The 12,745-nt window shown below is 43.3% G+C and overlaps 1 protein-coding gene across 7 annotated transcripts in view; it reads left to right on the forward strand.

Annotated features, from left to right (window-relative positions):
• stard13b (StAR related lipid transfer domain containing 13b) overlaps positions 1–12,745 on the forward strand; it is a 71,959-nt gene that overhangs the window by 20,539 nt on the left and 38,675 nt on the right. Inside the window, exon 1 of one of the 7 annotated variants that reach the window (XM_086080393.1) lies at positions 6,731–7,161. The exons of 3 other annotated variants lie outside the window; for them this stretch is intronic. In XM_086080393.1, the coding sequence (XP_085936519.1) occupies positions 7,038–7,161 (124 nt within the window). In that variant the 5' untranslated portion in view covers positions 6,731–7,037. Of the gene's footprint in view, positions 1–6,730; positions 7,162–9,978; positions 11,228–12,745 lie in introns of those variants that run through there. 3 more of the 7 variants (XM_086080396.1, XM_086080390.1, XM_086080392.1) reach the window with 3 other exon arrangements.

A 12,745-nucleotide genomic window follows, 5' to 3' on the forward strand; every position in this document is an offset into this window, starting at 1 on the left:
GGAAAAAGGCCAGCAGGGAGGATAAAAAAAATAATAATCCCAAAAACTAATAATATATATATACAAAAAAAAAAGAAGAAAAAAGGTGGCTTTTCGTATTTGGGGACTTTTTCCTGAGCGTACGCTCGTTTGTCAACGTTGGGCAAGCAGAGCAGCAACTATTTTTGGCTGCCACAAAATATTTTCATTAGAGTTGGAAATGTTGCCTCAATGTCCCCGAAAGAAGTCAGTTAGTCTTAAAGATGACTTTGAAACCCGACTCCGGGCTTGAAAGCTTCATCTTGATTTCAAACCCGACTGCCTCATTCTCCCGTTTGTGCAACTTGTTATTAATTAGTTTCACATTTCCGGGTGATGTGTTTCCACTTCCTGCCAGTCTGTTCAGTCATGTCAATAATACATTTATTATTTTTAATAATCTTTTCTTTTTTAAATCTTTTTTTTTAAGAAGAAAAGATTATAAAAAAATTTGGGGTGTCAGGTGATTAAAAATTTGTATTTTAATTATTTGCATGATTTTATTAGTTAACTCACGATTAAAAAGATTATTGAAAATTAGGGGCGTCAGGTGATTACATTTTTTTATTGTAATTAATTGCATGACTTACTAGTTAACTTATGAATATTAATAATTTTTATATCTGTTCTGAATGTGCAATAAAAAAAAAATTCTCGGTTTTCATACTTTAACCATTAACAAAAGTGGATTTTTTTTTTAAATTAATTAGTCAAAATTATTTTTTTACGTCTATCGGTGCCAATGGCAGTGAATGAGTTGATATTACGTTTGTGAGTTATGCAGCAAAAATCCTGCCGTTTTTATCTATCTTAGGGGGCGGCCATTTTGCCACGTGCTGTCCACTGAAGATGACATCACAGTTGCTCAGGGCTCAGTCGAGGACCAATCGCAGCTCACCAGTTTTCTGAAGCTGTGGTTGGTTGTTACCTGAGCAACTGTGATGTCATCTTCAGTGGACAGCAAGTGGCAAAATGGCCGCCCCCTAAAATAGATAAAAACGGCAGGATTTTGCTGCACAACTCCTAATCCACTAACGCAATATTAACCAGAATGCCGTATTTAGACTAGTGAGGCTGCATAGAACATTTTATTGTCAACATCGCGACGACATTTAACATTTCCCTGAAAAAAAAGTGGACAAATGGATGTTAAAAAAAAAAAAAAAAAAAAAAAAAGTGAGCGATTGGTAAAGAAGTGTAACCCTGTAAGCTCTCAGCGGCTTAACCCAAACCAGGTGGCGGAGGTTGCGAAATGTTTTCCCAGGCAACTTCGTGGGCCGACGCCGCCTGAGCCGATTGGGGACCCGACAGCATTACATGCTTTGTCATTCAGGGGGGCAACGGCCACGTACGCTTGTCATCACGGCTTTCCCTTCTTCCTCGGGCCCCCGTCACACACACACACACACGCGCGCGCACGCACGCACGCACGTTCTCACCTCCACATCACTTTCACACTTTGGTCAACAAACTTGGCGGCTTCCCTCCCTCAGGTTTAAGTCACGAACATGCGCAAAAAGGGAAAACGACAACTAACAAGTCGGAGTTGAACTCTGGGAAAGCAATAAGCGCCAAGAAACCATGACGGAGGTCCTCAAAAAAAACAAGATTAGGGACCACTTTAATGGAGTCAGACCAATCACCCCCCCCCCACCCCCCCACACTGAAATCCATCCCAGCCGCCCGCCGTCCTAACGCCATAATCTAAAACCAGATATGCACCACATGTGTGGCTCCTCTGGAAAAATGAACTCGACTTGGGAATATATGGTCAGGAAATTTATAGCACATGCCTGGGACGAGCCCTCGGGGGGTTGGGGGTGGGGGGGGGGGGGGGGCAATGGGGGGCTCCACGCTCCCTGAGCCCATTTTCCATTAGAGCGCTCTCCCAGACTATTTAACGGGGCCTCGCCTAAGCGTGACCCAAGAATGAAGGAGAAATCACTTTTCCTCACATCTGGGATTTTTCTACTTCCTGTTGGTTTTCGTCAACTCCACTTACTTTGTGTTTTTTTTTTTTTTTTTTTTTTTTTTTTACTTGTCAGCTTGTTTGTCCATCTCAACGTTCTGTTTGTTTCACATTCTGTCACTTTGTCAACGTCATGTTTTATTTTATTTTTTTATTTTTTTATGTTATATTGTCAACTTTCTATTAACTTCCAGGTAGTTTGTTGTAACGTGACGATCGTGTGTGTGTGAACTTCCTGTCACTTTGTATAATCCTGCTAGTTTGTATCAATGCTTTATTGCGCCAACTTCCTCTTTTGTTCTTGTCAATTTCCTGGTAGTTTGTTTGAACTTATTGTTCGTGTTCACTTTCTGGTCGTTAGCGTAAACTTCCTGTGAGTTCATCTCAATTTCCTGGTAGTCTTGGTTTGTTTTATTTTGGTGATCGTGTGCGTTAACGTAGCCTTGTTGTCCCCTTCTTTTTCCTGACGCGTCCGTCATGCGACATGGGGGGGGGCACTTGTGGGAAAAATAATCGGAATTCTAGAGTCGGACGTACACTTTTGGTCCAAAACGAACCAAAGAGGACGTTGGACATGTTTCCTCGGGTCCCAATATGGCCGCACGTTGAGCAAACGCTCGTGCCCGTCCAATTCTCCCTCATCTCCTTCCTGTTTATCATATTGACACTTATTCGTTCGTTTTGATCGTTCGTCCAACACAATCCAAAACATAAGGGCAAACAAATATAACAAAAGATTGTTTGCTAAAAAAAGAAGCCGATGCAAACGAACATGAAATTTGAAGCACGGACTTACACAAAGTTTACGACGGACTAACAATTGGCAGCCATCTTGCGTTGTTAAATAACAGAAAATAACATCGAAAATAACATTGACGTTAAAAATAACGTCAAAACGCCACCGAGAAATCAATGCATTCAAGTTACGTACGCTTAGCAACCTAACAGGAAGTTGGAACACGCAGACAGGAAGCTCACCAAACTTGATGACAAATTCACTTGAAAGCGGACCCATTTAGAAAAATACCAAGTATCTTTTGAAAATGGATTTCAACTTGTGATCATTTCGCTTCGTGCTTGACGTTAGCCAAAAAAGGTCCTGACGCCGACCAAGCCTTCCGACCCGGTAGAAGTCCGAGGATCGGCCAAGAACGGATTCTCGGGACAAGTGTTGGGGTGCGCCGTCATCGATTCTGCCTTTGCTTTTCTGGCTCATTTGCGCTTTTAGCCCCGGGTCAGAACAAATGGCACTTAAAATAGCAACATGCCGGTCAACGCATTCCTAACTTTCACTCACACAGAACACACACACACACACACACACACACACACACACACACACACACACACACACACACACACACACACACACACACACACACACACACAACTAGCCACGAGATTACCTGCATAGGTAAAGACCAGGGTTATTATAATTTGGGAATTTTCACTTTAGTTATGTTTTTATTGTTATGTATTGTTTTAAAGTTCGGGTAGTTGTAATTAGTTTTCAGGGTGGTTCTGTTAGTTATTATTGGTTTTAGTTATTTATAAAATGCTTTGTTTAGTATATGTTTTTTTTTAATGTTTTTTTTTTATGTTTTTTTTTAATGTTTTTTTTAATGTTTTTTTTTAATGTTTTTTTTTAATGTTTTTTTTTAATGTTTTTTTTTAATGTTTTTTTTAAATGTTTTTTTTAAATGTTTAAAAAAAAAGTTTAATGTTTTTTTTAAATGTGTATTACATGTGCGCAATATTTAATAAACATCATGGTCAAATGAAAATAGCAACACATTTTTTACTAAGTGCTGCATTTCGGCTGAGTTAAATGAAAAAAAACAGGCGAGTCGAGCCGTTGGAGCCAAAAGTCAAGCAGGCAAACGTGTCGCCTTGGAGTGATGTCATCTGAAGGTGCTTTCCTATTGGCTGCTGCTTGATGACGTCACTTGCGCGTGACACACTTTCAAACGTCTTTAAAAATCATCCCCAAAGGCTCGTGTATTGAATTAATTACTAAAACGAAGAGCATTTTCGCTATAATTATAGTTAGTTACATTTTTCTAAACATAAAATGTAGTTTGTTAGTTTTCGTTTTTATTTAATTTTCCATCAATCCATCCATCCATTTTCTGTACCGCTTGTCCTCACAAGGGTCGCGGGGGTTGCTGGAGCCTATCCCAGCTGGCTTCGGGCAGTAGGCGGGGTACACCCTGAACTGGTTGCCAGCCAATCGCAGGGCACACAGAGACGAACAACCACACTCACAATCGCACCTATGGACAATTTGGAGTGTCCAATTCACCTGCCATGCATGTTTTTGGAATGTGGGAGGAAACCGGAGTACCCGGAGAAAACCCACGCAGGCACGGGGAGAACATGCAAACTCCACCCAGGAAGGCCGAAGCCCGGACTTGATCTCACAACCTTTGCACTGGGAGGCGGACGTGCTAACCAGTCAGCCACGGTGCCTTATTATTATTATTATTATTATTTAATTTTGTTAAGGAAATTTTTTTGGAATTTTTGTTTTTCCGTTAGTTTTGGTTAACTAAAATAACCTCGCTAAAGCTGCACTGTGGACTTTTTAGACAATCGATAGGGAAAAATGACATTACAGTGATGATGTCTCGAGTCCGTATCGACCGATCGTTGTTGACTACGCGCTGGCGTTCACACATATTCGTGACCACGGCGGCGGCGCGCGTGCGTGTGGGAAAAGCGCAATACGTAAGGGTGAGAGCATGAGCTGCCCCCGCCGCCGTGTGTCAAATTGGGCCCTCCAAGTAACATTAGCTCAGCTTCACGCAGAGAGGGCACGCCGAGTTCAGCGGAATATCGTTCGTCTCGCACGCGGCCCGAGTCTTCAGCTGCTCTCGTCGCGTCAACGCCGCGTTTGCGGAGAAATTAGACGCCTTTTAACAGCAACGCCGGGCCGTGACCGACAAATCCACAAGGCCCGTACGTGTATCTGCCGCCGTGGCGCCAGCTGAGGAATTCCGCAAATAATTCCCATATCAGCCGTTTGCCGTGGTGAACTTTGCTTGCGAGATTGTCCGCCTTGTTTTTGGGCCGCAAACTGTTGTGACAACGGAGCTAAATGATGCTGAAAGTGAAGTGTTTTTAAAATGTTGACCTTCTCTCGTCAACCTGGCACGAACCCGCTCAACTCTCAAAACCCAGATTCCCGGGAAATATGGCCTAATTGTCGTCCTACGTCATAAATAGCGCCGCATAGCGACTTTTCAGGTGACAATAGTACTCGCGCGCTGTACTTGCAACTTGATGCTACGTCACACCGGCTAGCTAGCGACGAGCTTCGGCTGACATTTTCCTGCCACTAGATGGCATAATAGCATTTGTGCTAGATGGCATAATAGCAAGTGCACATTTTGAAAATTGTAAAATACAACTTGACCCCAGTCTCCACTCATATAATATATACATAATATTCATGTAGCCCGTATCCAAAACCCGTTTCATTCCCAACTCCGAGCATAGCTAGCGACGAGCTACCAGTGCGGCTAAACTCGTTGCGGACTCACTCAGTCAGTCCACGGCGGCAAATAAACTGACAAACGTGACGAGGAGTAATCGGCAGAAGGCGGAGAAGCTATGCTAATTGCTAAGATAAGCTAAGACCGACGGGGTCGTGAAAGGCTGCAATTAAATGCTTGTGTCATCAAGTACACTTTTCGTGTTAAACTAGAGCATATCCGGCTTTGGACAAAATAGCAAAGTAATGTATTAATGCTGCATGTTCGGAAGTCGGACTTATCCGAGTTCAAACCAGGAAGTGAGTACGGGAACGCTGCCTTGAACTCGGAAATTCCCCTTGCGAAGTTGGAAACAAAAACGTTTCCCGAATTCACCGACGGACGACAATGTCACGTCACTCTGAATGGTATGACACAATTTACTCGAGTATAAAAATACATTCCTAAATATTTGACATAACTTCCCGTAACACAACGTACGTGACAGTATGCATAAAAATTATACGGTGAACTACTCAACTGTATGAAATAAGATAAAAACAAAAAAATGAAGCAAAATTGCGAGAAGGCAAGTTTGCTGGAGGTCAAAATGAGTTTTAGGACCAAAACAAAAAAAAATAAAAAATATCACTATCCGCCATTTTGGTTGTTTACTTTCACCTCGAACTCTTTCAGGTCGGAACTGTGGAAAAAAACAACTCTGATAAAGCCGACTTCCGACCATCCTCAAATGCAGCGTAAGTGTCCGGAGAGAAAATGATGCAAAATGCTACACACGTAGCTAAACAGGACCAGAAATGAATTCTGTTTAAGGGCATACGTCACTTGGGGGGAGTGGCCCAGAATATTAAAAGTCAATTCATATTTCATATTTATATTATGTTATGTGTTTGTTTTCAGCTGCTACAGTTTGGATTTCTACTTTTAAGATCTGGACTTTAATTTGTATCTGTTGAAAATTGCTCCACTGACATTTTATTTGAAAGAAAATACAATTTCTCCTATTCACAATGTGAGTTGACTTTTGTGCTTCAGTACATTTCAGATTCAGTGACTGTGCTTTGTTCCCCCTTTTATTATTTATTTATTTATTTAACAAGCACACGAGCTGAAACAATGCATTTTCTTTCCAGTATGTTGCAAAGTCCATTTTTTCCACATACGTTCATCCGTCATTGGGATATTTTGTCATCAGACACGTTTCAACTTTCACCTGTGTTAACACATTTCCCACAGTCAGTGAACGCATCACGACTTGAGGCTCTCGCCGCGCGTGTCTTTCCTCACATACGCACGCGCATCTGCTGGGAAGTGTGAAAGTCGTCCCCACAAATATTTCTTTACATTTCCTCCGCGTGATGATAACGTTTCAAATTTGACGTGGACTATTTTTTTCCCACCCCACGGACACGCGCCCCCGGACACGCGCCGCTGGAGAGGAGAAAACATTTGAAAGTTAACCGGGAAGAAAAAAAAAAAAATCGAAGTGGGATTTCTTCTCTTTTTCTGCATCAAGCGACTGGAGGATTTTCCGTGTTGATGATGTCCGAGTGGCGATGACGTCACCGCGGACGTCGGCCACGCTGAAGCTGCGGCGGTCCTTCAGCGAGCAGCTGCGGAGCTCCACGTCCAAAGCTTGGGACTTAATCTGGAGGAATGTCCGCGAGCGGCGGCTGGCAGGTCAGTGGCAAGGAAGCCTCGAGGAAAGCCCGTCTTCATGCGCTCCAATTCGGGAGGCTTGGCACGTCCTAAGGCTTATTCGCGTAACATTTAGGACGTCGCGGTGTGTACTATTAAGGACAGCCATTTTTTTTTTGAGGGGGGTGACGTAGACACACATGATTTGCATATGTCACGTTTGTATACAAAAGGAAAAAAGGACATGGAGACTAGTGGAACAATTTCTTGCCTTTGGCTCACTTGGAGGAAACGTTTGAGTGCAAGTGCGGGCCTGACGTGGCCACGCGGTGGCGCCAATGGGTTATCTTTGCATTGGAACGTTCCAGAAAGTATAAGATATTTTCATCATGTATAAGATTTAAGTGGGTGCCGGGGTTGCCTCACTGTCAAAAGGATTCGGGGTTTGAATATCTAGTCGAGCCTTTATACAGTTTTCACTGGGGGGTAAACGAAAGACTCCATATTGTCTATTTTGTGCGAATATGAGTGGTTATTAGCGTATCATTCAGGACGCAGCTCGGTTGGACTCCAGCTCACTTCTTGCCCCTAATGAGGGAAGTGAGCCACAACAAACGGATGGATTTTGGACGCGTCCACCATCTTGCAGTGTGACGCAATCGCCCGTGAACGCAAGTCTCGCGTCTTGCGTTCGCGTGGGAACTGCAAACGACGAGGAGATGAAGTCATGCTAATGCGGTCCAGATGTTGCACACACCATGATTCTCAAACTTGTTGGGCCCGGGGACCCTTTTACAGGGAGGTATTGGGTTTCGCGTGTATCTGAGAATTAGTTCTCAAACGTTTTGGCCTGGTTAAATAAAAAAAAAAATAAAAAAAGTATCTCTTTCATTAAAAAGTTGGCCATTTTTAGAAGAAAAAAAAAAGTCAGTTATGATAACAAATTGTTAAATTTTACAGAAAAAAAATATGCATAATGAAATATGACAATGCACAAATTCGGCCCAATTAATCGATATGTGTTTAGTCACAACACACAAGATAATTATTCAGCGAGTAAATGCTCAATTTTGGCCAGATTATTGTCGTATGTGGGATAATCGCTCAAAAATAATATTTCAGACACCTTCTGATAGTCTGGCCTTTGCTGGCTTTGGTTAAAAAAAAATTCACCCCAATTATCTGCATGTGTGCAAACCACAGGATAATCATTCAGCATAATGTATTACGCAAATCCAACAATCGAGCTTTTGCTGCGGGACTGAAATGCTCCGATTTGCTAATCATTAAAAAAAACTTAGTCGACTCATCGGTTGAACTGGCTTTTGCGGACTTGAATCATATGAAAGTGGGACAAACGATTCGTCTCAATTTTCATTGTGTGTGTGTACCGTTTTTCGCCAATCCATTGAATTCCCCCCCCCCCCCCCCCCCCCCCCCGAGCTGCCAGCTGTGGCGACGCAGCCGCGAGCGGAAGCACCTGCGGCTGGCACACGTTTGATTGTGCAAAAACCAGGTACCGCTGTCGTATCATTCCTTGAAATGTGTTATGACCTTTGAACCTTACCCATGACAACAAGTTAATTGTTTCCAAAAACGTAGTTCCTGCATATCGTTTGTCATCTGTTACGAGCTGGTGGTGGAATTCCGTAAGACGAGAGCAAAAAAACGCTGTGTTGGAATGCGTCCGTCTAGACGTCTAGCGAGGAAGTAAACACGGGAAGAGTCGAGTCTTTTGGGGGGGGGGGGGGGGGTGGGGGGGGGGTGTTAGTTTACACTCCATGCCAGCCAATGTGCTGCCACTCACTTATTTTTTTTTTCACCATGTGTAGTGGTTTTATGAATGAAGTCAGGTGTTTGCTGCCCCGCCCTATGAAATCACCCAAGTGGGGTGACGCCCGCCGCTGGAAAAAAAAGCACCTCCACCTGAGTGTGCGCGAGCGTGCCCGTTGGCGTGTGAGGGTTAATCCTCGGAGACGTTTATGAAAACCCCTCAAGTGTGCTGCTGAATTGTGCTCTTTGTGCGCTTAAGCTGGAGTGGGTTTGATGGCGGGGATGGCGAGTGGCGGTGTACAGACGGGCTTGTGTGTCTGACGCGGCGGACGGCGTGGCGCCACGCTGCTACTTGCGCAACGACACAGGCGGGGGACTGTGTAGCACAAACGTGGCCCTGGATCCTGAGGGGGGACTGGGTGGGTCCGGATGTGGACTTTAATCCAGGTGTGTGAGGAGGCTGCTGTTGTTCAGTCGTAAAAATGGAGGAATGGCACATGTTCTATTTATGGTCTGAGTGTGCGGTGCCAAGGCTGAACAGGGGTGGCAAATCCAGGTCCAGAAAGTAAAAACCCTGCCAGAGTTTGGCATTTTTGCCTTTAGCCCCAGGTGCTAGTTAGCTAGCTCCCATGGTGCTCGTGTACCATACTGTGGCAGGATTTTTACTTTCTGGACCTGGATTTGCCAGAGTTTGGCTTTAGGCCCTGATTCTAGCTAGCTAGCTAGCTAGCTCCCTAGCAGGTAAACAAGCACCATGGGAGCTAGCTATTCAGGCTAGCAAGCTAGCACCTGAAAGTAAAAACCCTGCCAGAGTTTGGCTTTTTTGCCTTTAGCCCCAGGTGCTAGTTAGCTAGCTCCCATGGTGCGCGTGTACCAAACTGTGGCAGGATATTTACTTTCTGGACCTGGATTTGCCAGAGTTTGGCTTTAGGCCCTGATGCTAGCTAGCTAGCTAGCTCCCTAGCAGGTAAACAAGCACCATGGGAGCTAGCTATTCAGGCTAGCAAGCTAGCACCTGAAAGTAAAAACCCTGCCAGAGTTTAGCTTTTTTGCCTTTAGCCCCAGGTGCTAGTTAGCTAGCTCCCTAGCTAGCTCCCATGGTGCTCATGTACCAAACTGTGGCAGGATTTTTACTTTCTGGACCTGGATTTGCCAGAGTTTGGCTTTAGGCCCTGATGCTAGCTAGCTATTCAGGCTAGCAAGCTAGCACCTGAAAGTAAAAACCCTGCCACAGTTTGGCTTTAGCCCCTGATGCTAGCTAGCTAACTCCTAAGTGTATTTTTTTTATTTTATTTTTTCCCCGTGATTACTGTTTTATTAACCAGTCATTGGTGGTTATTTCATACTTTTGTATTCGCATATAGTGGTTAAAAAAAGTGGGGATTGATGTTGTACAATGTTACCAGTTTGTTCATTATTTTCCAAAGTAAAAACAGATGTTTGCAAATGTCTTATTTTGATTAAACACAGAAGATATCTCATCTGTGAATCAGTGAACAATTACTGTTGATATGATATAATAAATCTGAGGATTTCGACCAATTTAAATAAAAAAAAAATGGCTCCAAACAATTACTCGATTATTAAAATAAGTTTTCGATTCATTTGGTATTCGATTACTTGTCAATTAATGGATTCATTTTGACAGCCCTATTCGCCACCCAGTACATTTTTTTTTTTTATTGCTGCTGTGTCACCGCGGTCTCTTGGGTCACTTCCTGGGCCCCGCCTGACTCCAGCCACACGAGACGAGTTGTTCTCGAGCAGGGTGGATTCTAAATACAAATCAAAAAAAGACCCAAAAAAACCCAACAACAACAACACAAGCGCTATTTTTACAAGTGCTCTCACACCCGACTCCTCCTTACTCACTCGGTCGGCATTCCAGCAGTATTTATATTTCCCTCCCGTGCTGACAGGCCTTCACACAGACCCTGAATTCAGCTCCGCTAGGTGGGCAGGACTCCCACAGCCTCGCCGCCATTGGCCTTCCCTCGGGTCACGTGACCGCTCATAACAACCCCCCCCTCAACCCCCCCCCGCCCTCTGTGCCGTCCCACTCGGCTCACTCTAGGATTTTTGCACCTCTGTGTGAAGAGCACCAGGCACTCTCCTTGGCTTGTTTTAGCCGGAGCTCAGTTTTTTGTTTTGTTCCCCCCCCCCGTGTTGGACATGTTTCGAGAACTCCCGGAGTCCTCGGGCAGCGAGTGTCTGGGCAGCATGACCCCGGAGAGCCGGGACATCTACCTGAGGATGGACCACCACCGTAGGCGCTCCGGCTACAGGCTGGGACGGATCATTGCCAGGCAGCAGCTTCTCAAGAGGATAGCTGGAGGTACGGCGGGGTGGGGGGGTTGGGGGGGGGGTGATAAAAGCCACACTGGAGGGAAAGCTGGGAATTGGCTAGTTGGGCTACTGTTTGACTATTGCCACTTTTTGTTTTTACTACACAAGAGAGTCGTTTGTGCCACAAAAGTCCCGGGTTGTATCGGTTTTCTGTCTTTTGGACAATTAAACATATTTTTTATAGTATTTTCAACTTCGGCCGTTGCTGTTCCACTTATGTCCTGTATGTGTCACTATCTTGCTTCCAAACCGACTGTCAAAACAAAACAAGAGAAATTTAGATGTCCGTGGACCAGGAATGCTTATGCTAAAAAATAAAAAAATTAAAAGCGCTTACAATCGATGGCAATTTGCCAAACCGTGTACTTTGAGTAATGCAACAGTTTGAGTACTTCGAGTACATATGAGTACTTTGGGTTTCAGTAGCGCTTTCAAACTGTTGCAAAGTCTGTGGAGTCGGAATGCTAACGCTAAACTAACGCTAACTTTCTTTATTTAAAGTCATTGCGGTTCTTCTAAAAGGGACAATATGTCGACATTTGAGATTTTTCAATGTTCTTTCATTTAAAAAAAAATAAATCACTATTACCGGTAATTTCACTACTTTGCAAAACATTATGTTCTATCACATCAACGTACATTTCTTTTAAATAATCTAGGGGTGTCAGGCGATTACAATTTTTAATCGTAATTAATCGCATGACTTCAAAAGTTAACACACGCAAGTTTTATATCTGTTCTAAATGTATAATACAATATTTTTTCCAAGTTTTCATACTCTTGTTAATATAAAAGGGGAGAAAAATGCTAAACTTATAGAAATATGGCTGAATTGTTTTAGTCATTGATACAGTAATTTCATAATAATAAAATTTAGTTTAAAAAAAACTACAGTAAAAAAAAAAAACAGTGTGATATTGATTTCTGTTGGAGGTCACTTTTCTGCCACTAGATGGCACAATTGCATTTGCAAGACATTAGTGACAGCTCAGTGCATTTTTATTTCAGATTAAGAGCTATCTAATCTTTAACATGAAGTCACTTGTGAAATTCTGCACATTTTTAAAATTGTAAAATTCAACTTGACCCCAGTCTGCACAAATATATGAATTATTATTGAATTTATTCCGGCTAAATGTTTGACGTGGACGTGTTCCCCCTGTACAGGCTTTCCAAGTAAGCGGTGGTCATTAATAGCACGTTAAAAAGAATTTGTGGCGTCATAGGAACTTTAAATTAACTCAAAATTAACGCACACATTTTGACACCGCTACTATAATCGTACGGCTGCGCGTGACAATCAGCTTGAAGATACCCGAAGGAGAAGAACTTTTTGAAAGTAGTAATTGGTGGTCGTGCCTGTGCTTCGAATGTACATTCTATTAGTTAACCACTAGATGGCACTAAATTCTAAACACTGTCACTTTAAGTTCTTTTCGTGGTGAGCTTTCAAACTTGGCGAATCACAAGGAAGGCATTTCTGGGCCGGCTGGACTCGGGTGCATGC

The sequence above is a fragment of the Leptonotus elevatus genome, chromosome 7 (genome assembly GCF_054856555.1).
Source record: "Leptonotus elevatus isolate MCC_2025b chromosome 7, RoL_Lele_1.0, whole genome shotgun sequence".
Classification (NCBI taxonomy): domain Eukaryota; kingdom Metazoa; phylum Chordata; class Actinopteri; order Syngnathiformes; family Syngnathidae; genus Leptonotus; species Leptonotus elevatus.